The sequence below is a fragment of the Notolepis coatsorum genome, assembly GCF_963971535.1.
Source record: "Notolepis coatsorum genome assembly, chromosome: 12".
NCBI lineage: Eukaryota > Metazoa > Chordata > Actinopteri > Aulopiformes > Paralepididae > Notolepis > Notolepis coatsorum.
In genome coordinates this window covers 73368547-73382658 of record NC_140176.1, presented here as the reverse complement: position 1 = coordinate 73382658, position 14112 = coordinate 73368547, and the positions used below count along the sequence as shown (strand labels likewise).

The 14112-nt window shown below is 48.0% G+C and overlaps 1 protein-coding gene across 1 annotated transcript in view; it reads left to right on the top strand.

Moving 5' to 3' along the window:
* The window catches only part of tecrl2a (trans-2,3-enoyl-CoA reductase-like 2a), a 55256-nt gene that overhangs the window by 20060 nt on the left and 21084 nt on the right, over positions 1-14112 (top strand). Inside the window, exons 2-3 of the mRNA XM_084326474.1 lie at positions 7782-7832; positions 9780-9831. Coding sequence (XP_084182600.1) covers positions 7782-7832; positions 9780-9831 — 103 coding nt within the window. The remainder of the gene's footprint in view (positions 1-7781; positions 7833-9779; positions 9832-14112) is intronic.

Sequence of the window (14112 nt, the reverse complement as noted above, 5' to 3'; positions counted from 1 at the left end):
ACTCCACGAAACGATCCTCCTAACCAACGCCTGCAGCGCGAACGACGGCTCCCTCAGTACTTAGAGGCTTACGCTGTCAGTCAACAACCTAGTCTTCTACTAACAGTAAACGCGGTAAAACTAGAAAGTAAAAGTATGTCTAACCCCAACGCCCAGACTACCCCGACCATAGAGGCCCCTACGGGCTCTAATGTAACTGACCAAGTTCACGGTGGGGACCAGTGGGAACCAGACATGACTTCACACCCCGCCAGTACTGAAGAAGTAGTCCCCGATGAGTCCCGGGAGGAATACAACGCTACCAAGAGAGAACTCGGCACGGAAGAAGACGGGGAGAGCACCGTGGAGATAGAGCTCCAAGGCTCCGCAAGGAGTACCCCGAGGGAAGGCTCCCCTATACAACCGCCTTCTCCCAGCGAGGCAGAGAGGACCCTACAGCAGGCATTCCTCGTCAGCCTGAAAGCCTCTACTGAACGCGATAGACTCCAGGGTGAACGCGATCGATTGCAGCTACAGCAACGGAGCGAAGAAGAGCACATACGCCTGGAAATAAGACGCATTCAGATGGAAGAGAATGTGGCCCGAGACCGAGCAGACAGCCAGCGAGCAGCTGCTGGTGCTCTACGGGACGCAGAGCGCGACAGACAGCAAGCGCAACTAATAGAACAGCTGATCAGACGGACAACACCCTCTCCCTCCGCCAGAGGCTCCAGGAACTCGTCTAGACACACCTCCAGGGCGGCATCCCCTAGCCGAGTAAACAACCCTGAACTTGACCAACAGACGAGGTCTATACCCCCCACAGACCACCTCCCCCCACCGGTCCAAGCGAGACCTAGCAACCGGGAAGGAGCAGCATATCCTGTGGAGAGGCTAAACCAGAGACTACAAGCACTGGATGACCTAACTGAAGACGAAGAGGAAGAGAAGGAGAACCGCGCCCGAAGACAGCACAGTACTCTACCGGACCAGGAGGTCCGGTACAGCCCAGGCTATACTCCCGCGGAGCTGCGCTACAGACCCCCGACTCTATACACGGGTGAGCACGACGCACGACCCGCACCGAGGAACAGCACCTGGACAAGCGGGCCATGGTACACTGCCGGTACCAGCCCATACCAAGGAGCGGGAGGAGACTCGCCTAGGAGGCCTCTCCCCCAACGCTCGCCGATGTATCCACAGTCAGCGTCATACATTGGCACGCCTATGGTACCCGACTTCACCCAAGAGAACCGGGCCCAGTATACAGAACTCCGCATGTGTCTGGAGACCATGTTGGTGGATGTATTGGATGAACGCCACAAATACGCCATCCTACTGCAGCACTTAAAGGTGCCCCGCGCACATAATATAGCGCTCGCCTACGCGACTTCCACCACCCCATACACAGCAGCGCTGGTAGCATTGGACCAGAGGTATGGGCGCATATGGGATTACGTGATCCAGGAGATCCGACACATCGACCGCTTACCCCCAGCAATAGACAATCGAGCACTGGACGACCTGTCTATCAGAGTGCAGTCCCTGGTAGGGATGTTGGGAGCGCAAAGAGAGAAGGGGAAGTATGAACTTTACGCCAACTCAAATGTGGAAAGGATCCTGGAGAAGCTGCCGCCCGCTCGTCAGGAGCGCTTTAGGCGGCAGAGGGACCACAGAGACCCGAATGGCCCCGAACCGAACCTCCTCGATCTAGCAGACTTCCTGGCGAGAGAAGTCAGCAGCCTACGGCTAGATACATTCGGACGGAGCACCCCTGGCTCCAGAGAAGGAACCAGACGACTAAATGATGGAAGAAGATCGGTGACTGTGATGCACCAATCGGAGTCAGTACCGAGCAGCAGGAGCCACAGTACCCCCTCCAGAACGGAGAAGTGGAAGATAGTGTGCCCCTACTGTGAGAAAGAACACTGGCTAGCGCAATGTGACTCCTTCCCCAAGCTGAACGCGGAGGAAGCAGGTCAATGGATAAAGTCCAACAAGCGCTGTTTTCGCTGTGCGCGCTCACACATGGCAGCCGAATGCCGCTTAAAGAAAAGGTGCACCAAGTGCGATGGAGCCCATCTGGACATACTTCACGACAGTAACAGACGGCGCCCTTCACCTGCACCATCCAGCCGCAAAGCGAGCGTCATGTACATCGATCCCGCCAGCAGCAGTGGAGCCCGAGTACTCCTAAAAGTAGTGCGTGTGACACTAAGCTACCAGAATAAAGTCCTGGACACTTACGCCGTCCTCGATGACGGGTCAGAGAAGACCCTGCTGCTCGCCTCCGCTGCGGCCCAGCTAGGGCTGCGGGGAAGCGAAACCCAAATGACAATTCGGACAATAAGACGAGATTTGAAGACGATAAAGGGCGAGAATGTCTCATTCTCTATCGCAGCAAGCGGCCAGCCTGAGCGACGGTACCAGATTGCAGACGCTTTCACCAGCCAAGAAATAGGACTGTCGCGGTACACATACCCCGTCGCCAAGCTGATGGAGAAATATGCACATCTGCGCAAGTTACCGATCCCGCTCATAGACAATGCTATGCCGACCCTGTTGATAGGCTCCGACCATGCAGACCTCATTGTCCCGATAGACCGGGTTCATACCGGACCCCGAGGCTGTCCTGCAGCAGTCGAGACCCGTTTGGGATGGACTCTCCAAGGCCCGCTCGCCAAATCTCTCAACCGAAGTACAGCCACTAGATGTCTCCACTCCCGAGTCACAGAGGGAGAAACCGCACTCCTGCAACACGTAGAGCGGCTATGGAGCTTGGAACAAATGCCCTTTAAGAATGGAAAGAAAGACATTCGCTCTAAAGATGACATTTACGCCATTCACCTCCTCGAGACAGGGACCAAGAGAGTCCCGGTCAACGGCGTGTTGAGATACGCCACGCCACTCCTGCGGCGAGAAGGAATGCCTACTTTCCACGCCAAGACAGACGCCATAGAACGGTACCTGCTGAACACGGAGCGGCGCTTAGCCAAGAACCCCGCCCAAGAGAGTGTATACCGCGCTGAGATTGAGAAGCTCATCACAGCGGGACACGTCACAAAGATGGACATTAAAGAGGCTGACCAGACCACTGAATCGTGGTACGTGCCCCACCACAAGGTCCATCACAACGGTAAAGACCGCATAGTATTTAACTGCAGCTACCAGATCGGATCCCAAAATCTGAATAAAGAGTTACTGCCCGGTCCCACACTCGGCCCCTCCCTACTCGGCGTTCTACTCCGCTTCCGCCAGGAAAAGGTGGCCATCAGCGGGGACATTAAAGGAATGTTCCTGCAGGTGAGATTAGTAGAGGCGGACAAGCCCCTGTTACGGTTCCTATGGAGAGAGAAGCCAGGAGATGAGCACCCAGCCATCTACCAATGGGAAGTCCTCCCCTTCGGAACGACGTGCAGCCCCTGCTGTGCGACATTTGCACTACAGAAACATGTAGCAGAGGACCCAGCAGCGGACGAAGAGGTCCGACACAGCGTAAAGAACAGCTTCTACGTAGACAACTGTCTACAAAGCCTTTCAACCCAGGAAGAAGCCGAGGCTCTCCTGATTAAACTCCGCGCCTCATTGATCAAAGGCGGCTTTGATCTCAGGCAGTGGGCCAGCAGCGATCCGCAAGTACTGCGCAGCCTCTCCTCCGAGGACAAGGCAGCCAGCAGCGAGACCTGGATGGCTACAATCCCGGGAGAAGCCCAGGAGATGACCCTGGGATTGGTGTGGCGATTCAAAACAGATTCGCTTCACTACAGACACTCACTACTACTGACTACGGAGCAGGGAAGGCCGGCGGCGGCGCCGACCACCAGACGGAGTGTGTACACAACACTCGCCCGACAATATGACCCGCTAGGATGTATTCTACCGTACACCACCAGGGCAAAAATGATTGTACGAGCATTGTGGGACAAGGACCAGGGCTGGGACGACCCCATTCCCGCACACCTTGCATCCACCTGGAGAGAGTGGGAGATGGAGCTCCACTCACTCCCAGGCGTTAATATGCGCCGAAGCTACTTCCCACCCAAGGTGAGGCCAGAGACATGTAAAATGGACTTGCACGTCTTCAGTGACGCCTCAGAGGTCGCATACGGATCAGTAGCCTACTTGCGGGCCCAAGATCAGGGGGGAGAGATCTACACAGCATTTGTCCTCGCCCGCTCGAGAATAGCCCCACGCAAGCAACAATCTATCCCACGTCTAGAGCTCTGCGCAGCCCTAGCCGGAGCGCACCTAGCCACGCTCATCCAACGTGAGCTCACCATACCGGTGTCTAGAACAATCCTGTGGTCAGATTCCACGACGGTACTCGCCTGGATCAAATCGGACTCATGCAAGTACAAAGTCTTCGTGGGAGTCAGAGTCACCGAGATTCAAGACTTAACCGAAGAGTTAACCGGAGAAACAGAGTGGCGCTACGTTGATACAAAACAGAACCCAGCTGACGTCATCACCCGGGGGATGCCCCTGGATGACCTCACCCGTCGCAATGTCTACAGTGACGGCCCCGCATTCCTAAGACTCCCGGAAGGACAGTGGCCCATGCCTATCCCGAGGGAAGCAAGTCTAGAGGAGGTGGAAATTAAGAAGTCTGTGTTCTGTGGATTGAGCACCGTAGCCTCCACCGACCCTAACATAAACGATTGCACGTCCATAGAGAGTGCACAACAAAGAACATTCCTGCGGTACCACCCGGAGTGCAAGCCCCTCGGATATGTCTCCAGTGATGTGGCGGATATCGACCCAGTTACCCCCAACACACTCCTGATGGGGCGGCTAGATCCCACATTACCCCAGACAATGTACCGGCCTGAAGAAGCGAACGGCCGACGAATGTGGAGGTACAGCCAAGTATTAGCCGACAAGTTTTGGAACAGTTTCCTACTGCACTACCTACCGTCTCTACAGACCCGCCAGAAGTGGGTAAAGGAGAGAGACAATTTGACAGAAGGAACAGTCGTCATGATTATTGATCAATCACTGCCCAGAGCTATGTGGCCGGCCGGCCGCGTAAGCAAAGTGATCACCGGTGCCGACGGCAAGGTCCGAGCAGCTGAAGTGCTCGTCCAGGGTCGCACTTACACCCGTCCCGTGGCAAGGCTCATAGAACTGCCTCGACTCCCAGACACAATCGATGATGACCATGACCCTACACCCTATGACTTTGTGAAGTTGACTGACCCCTACAGCAAACCCTTATGTGTAAATAGACAACGCGATTAATCTGTCTCCGTTTAACTGATTAGGTCTGGGACCTATTCAGGGGGTGGCTGTTGTGAAGGGCCAGATTAAACCGAATATATATATTTATTTATATATATATATTTAAGTGTATTTGTATATTCTCTAATATTCCCTGATATCCCTTGTATATTCCTTGTACAATATGCATTGAATATCCATTCTAGCCTACTGAACATCCCATAATAGTCTCCATTCTACTATTGGTCGAGACCTTGGTGCCAGGCTGCCATACCCCTCAGACCCAGTTCAAACGTACCGCTCGACATGTACGAACAAGTCCTAGTTCCGCGTAGGAATTTGGCTACCGCACCACTAATGGGACTATTTGTTCATAGTGCGTATATATACTGCGCTACTAAAGTAGGACTTTCTTTTCAGTCCAGTTTCTTACCCTCCAATAGAGTCACAGACGTAAAGCCTCCCCGCGATGCCACGTGTGGGAGTAAGGCCAAGTTCGGCCTACCATCGGTATTGAGACATCGTGTATATTAATATTTGAATAGTCATATTTGGCACTATATCGTCGAGTTGGACGTAGTCTATTAAGCTAATAATAGTCTGTTAATATATAGTGCTTCGTGCGGTGAGAATACTACCGTGGTCAGTACCCCATCGTTTCGGGCAGAGAACTGGCTGCTTACCCAGGGTGGTTGACCCTATGTGAAGCTGCACCCGAGGAGCCCCAGAGCCGACGAGCGAGTGGACCTGTATACCGGATTATTCTACCGACGACAGCCCGCCTTCCCAGGCACGGATTATGCTTTGGATACTTTGATTATTCTATGGATAAAGACCCCCGACACTACCGTGTGTTGGAACCCCCCCCCCCCCTGGAGAGGACGCAAGGTGAGGAGACGCTCTGCAAGACGAGGTCTCTCCACATCTCTCCCCCGTGGACCGGAGAGAGCCGGCCCACAAAGAGTCCACCTGCTTTCATCTGTGGTCCAAGGATCGCCGGCGCATTGAACGGCACTACAGTGGGTTCACCTGGGATACCCTTGGCCGGACGAGGCAGCTGGATTCTACCCCCCCCCCCCCTCCTACTCCTGTCGGCTTACAAGCGACCGGATTAACCCCCTCTAGTGTATCCAGCCTATAATCATTAAAGTATCATTGCTGTTATTCCTTAACTATTCCAGGTCGTATATTTACCACCTGCGCCTTCAGAGATTGGACATTATCTATTGATATACCGACGAATACTCCTTGCCATAAAAGTGCATACTATTTCAATTCATAAATGTAATTAAGTGATTAAGTGTTTATTCTACACACCATCGCTGTGTAGGAAATAAAGACCTGTTTCTAATTCGTACATTTGTGTTGGATCCGTTTCATCTACGTGAGAGTGTTCATGATAATATATTTATGCCGTGTACTGGGTGGCCGAATATTAAGTACAAAGGTAGTGGTAGTAAGTATCATATCTAGTAATACAGTCAGGGAATTGTACCCCTCAGTTACAGTACTCGTAGACGTATAGGGGATGAGTCTGCAGGTTAGGATACCATAAACGGGATGGACAGAATCAGATTGAACACCCCCCACAACATGGAAGTAGAACCCATCGTCTTTGTGTAGAACAGTGTGCAAATCATGCCCTAAGGTTTGAGCAGGGCTGCCCCTTTCAGGTATCTGTTTCTTTATTTTTAAATTTGTTTTGATGTATTCTGTCTCAGTAGCTTTCAATCGCCTGCCATTGTGATGCGATCACTAGATTAATCACAGTAGTTAGCTTTGACAGATGGAAGAATATTTGGTTTAGTGTGCTGCTTGAATGAAACACCTGTAAGATTAGAACAGAACAAGGGGCGGAAACTCGCCCCCACTCGCTATCCTGGAGAACCCCTCCCACCCCCTCTAGCCAAAATGAGGAGCATGTTCAGCCACAGACTCATACAAGATACAAGATACAAGAGTTTTATTTGTCACGGCATACAGGTATACAGTGAAATGCGGGGGGTCTTGCCCGCAACGATGTGCATAATACAATAGTAATAATATATAATAAGAATCCAACCAATAGAGCGACATTGTGCAATAAACAAGTAAACAAAGTAGGGCATATCGGTATCTGTACATGAGTTATTTACAGAGCATGGTAGGACATGCTAGGTCCTGTGGTAGTGCAGTACACTGTTAGCTACGGATGAGGCACTGGGTCTTTATGTACACTGCTATACAATGCTATATTATACAATCTCAAGTTATACTCTACTATTCTTAAAGTGACCTTTCCTTCTGTAAAGTGTCCATAAGTGTGAGCGTGTGCAGCATGAGTGTGTGTGTGCTCATGTTAAAGTGGCTGCTAGTGTGTGAGCGTGTACAGTGTGTGTGTTGTGTGTGTGCTCATGTGTGCTTGTGCGTGGAGAGTTCAGTGTGCAAGGCTCTGATGGCCTGGGGGAAGAAGCTGAGCCACCCCCTCTACAAGGAGCTAGCCAAGATGAGGAGCACTGGCAACACTCCTATTTGATTATAGTCATGTTTGCGACCAAGATGTCTGGCAATCTAACACATTCTTGTTTGTCTTCTCTCACCATCAGGTGGAGGTTCTGGACGCCAAGACAAGGGAGAAGCTTTGCTTTCTAGATAAGGTAAGTGTTTCTCTTTCTCTTGCTGCAGTTCTGCACTGATCTGAACATTCTAATAGGTAATCTGTGGAGTTATGGAGGTGCTACTTCTATTGTTGTAGCCTCAGGATTAACAACAATCATTGTAGAAGGCAACGGAGAAGCCCCTGGTACTCCAAGATTGTATCATCTGCAGAGAATGTTCTTTATTGAGATAGTAGGAAGGCTGAAAGGGAGACGGAGTAGGGGAGACACTGGAGAGAAGGTTCTTTATTGAGACAGTAGGAAGTTAGCAAGGCAGACAGAGTAGAGCAGTGGTTCCCAAAGTCGGGGTCGCGACCCAAAGGTGGGCCGCGAGCAGCCACGGATGGGCCGCAAGATGATTAAAAAAAAAAAAAAAAAAAAAAAATGTTTCCTTTTTTTTGTCAGGCCACTGAACTTAGAAGCAGGCCAGGACAGTGTTTCTAGTTGTATTCTAAAATTCTATTCTATTGTATTCTAAAATGTGACTATGGTTTTATATTAACTTAATAAATAAACAAAAACGAAAAATCTACTTATTTCAACGAACATTTCAAACTAAATAACAGATTATGCACATAAAACGCTGAAAACAACCGAAGCAACAATAGTATTTTAATGAGGCTATTATTATTATCATTATTATTTTGCAACAAGTTAGCCCTCTCATAAATAGCACATATAAATGAATAACTAACTTGAACTAACTTAATAGGATTGAAGTGATATTTGGCTTAAAATATCGGTCGCCTGGCAAAAAAATAAATAAAAAAAGCCAGACGATGTGCATTGGGCCGCGGCTCTCTGACGCCTTATTTTCTGGGCCCCGGCCTGAAAAGTTTGGGAACCCCTGGAGTAGAGGAGACACAGGAGGTTCTTTAATGAGACAGTAGGAAGGCTGAGAGGGAGACAGAGTAGGGGAGACACAGGAGAGAAGGTTCTTTATTGAGGCAATAGGACGTCTGAGAGGGAGACAAGTAGGCGAGACACAGAAGGTTCTTTAATGAGACAGTAGGAAGGCTGAGAGGGAGACAGAGTAGGGGAGACACAGGAGAGAAGGTTCTTTATTGAGACAGTAGGAAGGCTGAGAGGGAGACAGAGTAGGGGAGACACAGGAGAGAGGGTTCTTTATTGAGACAGTAGGAAGGCTGAGAGGGAGACAGAGTAGGGGAGACACAGGAGAGAAGGTTCTTTATTGAGACAGTAGGAAGGCTGAGAGGGAGACAGAGTAGGGGAGACACAGGAGAGAAGGTTCTTTATTGAGACAGTAGGAATGCTGAGAGGGAGACAGAGTAGGGGAGACAGGAGAGCGGGTTCTTTATTGAGACAGTAGGAAGGCTGAGCTACAGGAGAGAAGGTTCTGGTGGGTTTCAATCCCAGGGTAGCAGGGATATGTGGTTCAAGAGGTAGGGGTCAAAACCACTACACAACATATTTGTTGTGACACTTAATTCCTGGTTTCAAGCCAAGGTGTCAAGGTGCCAAGGTGTTATGAGGGTCTGGTCAGAAGTAAATTACTCCTGGTGTAGACTGGGTCCAGGCTTCATTCACCTGCTTGGTCCAAATACAGTAGCATCCTGCTCACGGCGGTTGCTAAATTTACACATCAAGGAAATGACATTGCTTCCTCGTCAATGTCTTGACCTGATTTCCCCAACACCTTGACTTCTGCAAGCCCAAAAAAAATATAGGTAACCGCTCTTTTCACCAGCGTCCTACAAACAGTTGAGAAAGTACTTCTTGAATTACTGTGCAATGACGGGAACGTCTGAGATCCATATTACATCATCCATCTCCCTCTCCGGGTAACTTATTGTCCTTTACTGTTTAGTCCATAGCATCATCCATCTCTCTATCTTGATCACGTATTGTAGTTTACTGTTTAGTCCATAGTATCATCCATCTCCCTATCTTGATCACCGATTGCTCTTCACTGTATATCCCATTCAGGTGGAGCCCAACTCCACTGTAGCAGAAATCAAGAGCCTTTTCCACAAATCATGTAAGTGTTTCTATCAGACGATGATTCCTCAGTTCCTACACAATTTTCCACCACCAGCTGAAATGTGTCTCTGTCAATACACAGACTGTTTGATACAGGGGTTCTCAATAGATGAGACACACAGACTGTTTGATACAGTGGTTCTCAATAGATGAGACACACAGACTGTTTGATACAGGGGTTCTCAATAGATGAGACACACAGACTGTTTGATACAGGGGTTCTCAATAGATGAGACACACAGACTGTTTGATACAGGGGTTCTCAATAGATGAGACACACAGACTGTTTGATACAGGGGTTCTCAATAGATGAGACACACAGACTGTTTGATACAGGGGTTCTCAATATATGAGACACACAGACTGTTTGATACAGGGGTTCTCAATATATGAGAGAACACACAGACTGTTTGATACAGGGGTTCTCAATAGATGAGAGAACACACAGACTGTTTGATACAGGGGTTCTCAATAGATGAGACACACAGACTGTTTGATACAGGGGTTCTCAATAGATGAGAGAACACACAGACTGTTTGATACAGGGGTTCTCAATAGATGAGAGAACACACAGACTGTTTGATACAGGCGTTCTCAATAGATGAGAGAACACACAGACTGTTTGATACAGGGGTTCTCAATAGATGAGAGAACACACAGACTGTTTGATACAGGCGTTCTCAATAGATGAGAGAACACACAGACTGTTTGATACAGGGGTTCTCAACCTTCTTTTGACGCACAACCCCTAAAAAACAGGAAAGCCTTTTCGTGACAGACACGGAACAAGCAGAGGTCAAGCAGAGACAGAACATTCAATTTAGTTCCAATGTACCGTCCTCGGGATGAATAAAGTATTTATATTCTACTCTATTCTATTTGACATCAAAGCATGCTTATGAATGGTAAATGGACTGCATTCATATAGCGCTATCAGCCAAAGCGCTTTACAACGTGCGCCTCACATTCACCCGTTTAGTCACACATTCACACACCGACGGCGGAGGCGACCATGCAAGGTGCCGTCCTGCCAGTGGCGTCATTTCAGTAAAAGACAAGGTATGGCAATAGTCACTTTTGGTGAGTTGTTTCTATACAATTCAGTTATATGACATTTAGGTATGACACAGGACTACACAAGCATTTTTAGTATAGAAATGTGTCAACAGACTAAAGCAGGGAACCACAATATTTTGCATACAAATTATGCAGAATGTAATATCATAACTGTCTATTACTTTTCTTGCAATTGAGACAATTTTCCTTAGGTACGATTTGAGGTGTGTGTTCAACAGAATGTAGTATCAAAAACACATTCACAAAAAGTATGGGTTACTGAATGCTGAACTGCACTATTATAATCACTAAGCCAGACCTTACCTGTGTCCCTGTATCACTTGTCTCTGCAGCCCTTTGATTAAAAAACGTCCCTATGTCCATTTTCCTTTTTTTTGGGCATATTTCACAGTAAAAGTCACCTAGTAAAAGTGAGATAATTGACAATATCAAAACATGCTAGGGCTGTACCGAATAGTTCGAAGCTTCGTTCATAATGTTGACATTTGAATTCTAAATCATCATAAAAAATTGTAATAATTTTTTTTCTTTTTTTTTTTTTACATTTTTATTTGCCAAGGTATGGCGAGTGCCATACCTTGCCATACCAAAATGACGCCCCTGTGTCCTGCTGATCGGGAGTGCTGTCTTTCGAGTGTCTTCAGGACACATGCTGCAAAGAGGAGCTGTTCCGCAACCGCCCCCAAATCATCTCACAGCACCCTGAGGGGTCTCACCACTGCTATATATATTATATATAATATATATTATATTTTACCATTCGTATTGTTTTGTCAGGTGTTATGTTGTCACTTGCATCATTGGTGAAATACCCCTTTATGGGTGCACTATGTACATTTGATAGATACGAGCTATCTGAAAGGTTATTGTTTCACTGTCATAATTAATAAACACAGGCTACGCTTGGTTCGTTTGGTTTGGTGCCTCAAAATTATTTTGTTTTGATTTATGTTTTGTTTTGTTTTTAAACTATTACCTGTTACCTTATATGTTTCATAAACTAATCGGAGGCTCTGCCAATTTAAACAATCCATACTTGTTCACTATTCTCCAGGAATACTCCAGGTGAGGGGCATGCCCGCTATTGGGCCATGCAGCTTGCGCGTGTCTCATTGGGGCGACAGTGGCTCAGGAGGTAGAGCAGTCGTCTGGTAATCCGGAGGATCCCGGTTCGATTCCCGCTCCTCCCGGGCAGCATGTTGAAGTGTCCTCAAGCAAGACACTTAACCCCTAACTGCTCCCGATGAGCAGGTTGGCACCTTGCATGGTTACCTCCGCTGTTGGTGTGTGTGAGTGAATGGGTCAAATGTGAGGAACAAATTGTAAAGCGCTACATAAATGCACCATTTACTATTATCTTTGCTGCTCGTGTGGATACAGTTAATATTTTGTTGTGTGGATTACAAATTAACTCTTTCTCAAATGTATGTATGTAACTCATTGCATAACATTCCCCTGGCTGCTCTCAGTGTCACGTATATCTGTACACACAGAACATTCCCCTGGGTGCTCTCAGTGTCACGTATATCTGTACACACAGAACATTCCCCTGGCTGCTCTCAGTGTCACGTATATCTAGTGTACACTCAGAACATTCCCCTGGGTGCTCTCAGTGTCACGTATATCTGTACACACAGAACATTCCCCTGGCTGCTCTCAGTGTCACGTATATCTGTACACACAGAACATTCCCCTGGCTGCTCTCAGTGTCCTCTATAACATCATATACTCAGAACATTCCCCTGGCTGCTCTCAGTGTCCTCTATAACATCATATACTCAGAACATTCCCCTGGGTGCTCTCAGTGTCCTCTATAACATCATATACTCAGAACATTCCCCTGGGTGCTCTCAGTGTCCTCTATAACATCATATACTCAGAACATTCCCCTGGGTGTTCTCAGTGTCCTCTATAACATCATATACTCAGAACATTCCCCTGGGTGTTCTCAGTGTCCTCTATAACATCATATACTCAGAACATTCCCCTGGCTGCTCGCAGTGTCCTCTATAACATCATATACTCAGAACATTCCCCTGGCTGCTCTCAGTGTCCTCTATAACATCATACTCAGAACATTCCCCTGGGTGTTCTCAGTGTCCTCTATAACATCATATACTCAGAACATTCCCCTGGCTGCTCTCAGTGTCCTCTATAACATCATATACTCAGAACATTCCCCTGGCTGCTCTCAGTGTCCTCTATAACATCATATACTCAGAACATTCCCCTGGGTGCTCTCAGTGTCCTCTATAACATCATATACTCAGAACATTCCCCTGGGTGCTCTGTGTCCTCTATAACATCATATACTCAGAACATTCCCCTGGGTGCTCTCAGTGTCCTCTATAACATCATATACTCAGAACATTCCCCTGGGTGCTCTGTGTCCTCTATAACATCATATACTCAGAACATTCCCCGGGCTGCTCTCAGTGTCCTCTATAACATCATATACTCAGAACATTCCCCTGGGTGCTCTCAATGTCCTCTATAACATCATATACTCAGAACATTCCCCTGGGTGCTCTCAGTGTCCTCTATAACATCATATACTCAGAACATTCCCCTGGGTGCTCTCAGTGTCACGTATAAAATATTTCCCTATCTTTGTCTATAGAGCAGCTCCAGGCTTTAAACGTGATGACATCACAAATTTGAGTTTTAGCACTCTGTGTTTGGGATTAGGAAGAGAGTTGTTTGTTTGTTTTTGAGTGGATTTGTAAACTGGGCATGGTTCTCTGGGCAAGTGAGACTGTCTGTTTGACACAATGTATCCTCCAGTGGACAAAATCAAACTCATAACTTTGTAACTCTGAAATGTTTAGCTGCTGGTATACAGTTTTGCGATGTGTGTGAGATGATTATGCATAATAAATTGTCATTGTTTTGAAATGCCCCTTTAAATAAAGCATTAGCAACATAGTTTGTTTGTTGTTTACTTCTGAGTGACCCCTGTGTGGTTGTGACGGCCAACATCACAACACCGCAGGAAGAGACTGTCGAACTGCACAGAGACTCTGGAAGGAGGGTTCTGCTTAGCATGAAGCAGTCTGAGATCAGGCAGCACTGGTGTGGACTCAGATTACAGGGAAAGCGGGCGGCTGGGTGGCGCAGCGCTCGTCACCAACGCAAGAGACTCCGGTCTCGAATCCGGGTGTCAGCATTGCCTCCGGCTTGGGCCGGCCGTCAGGCAGAGTTA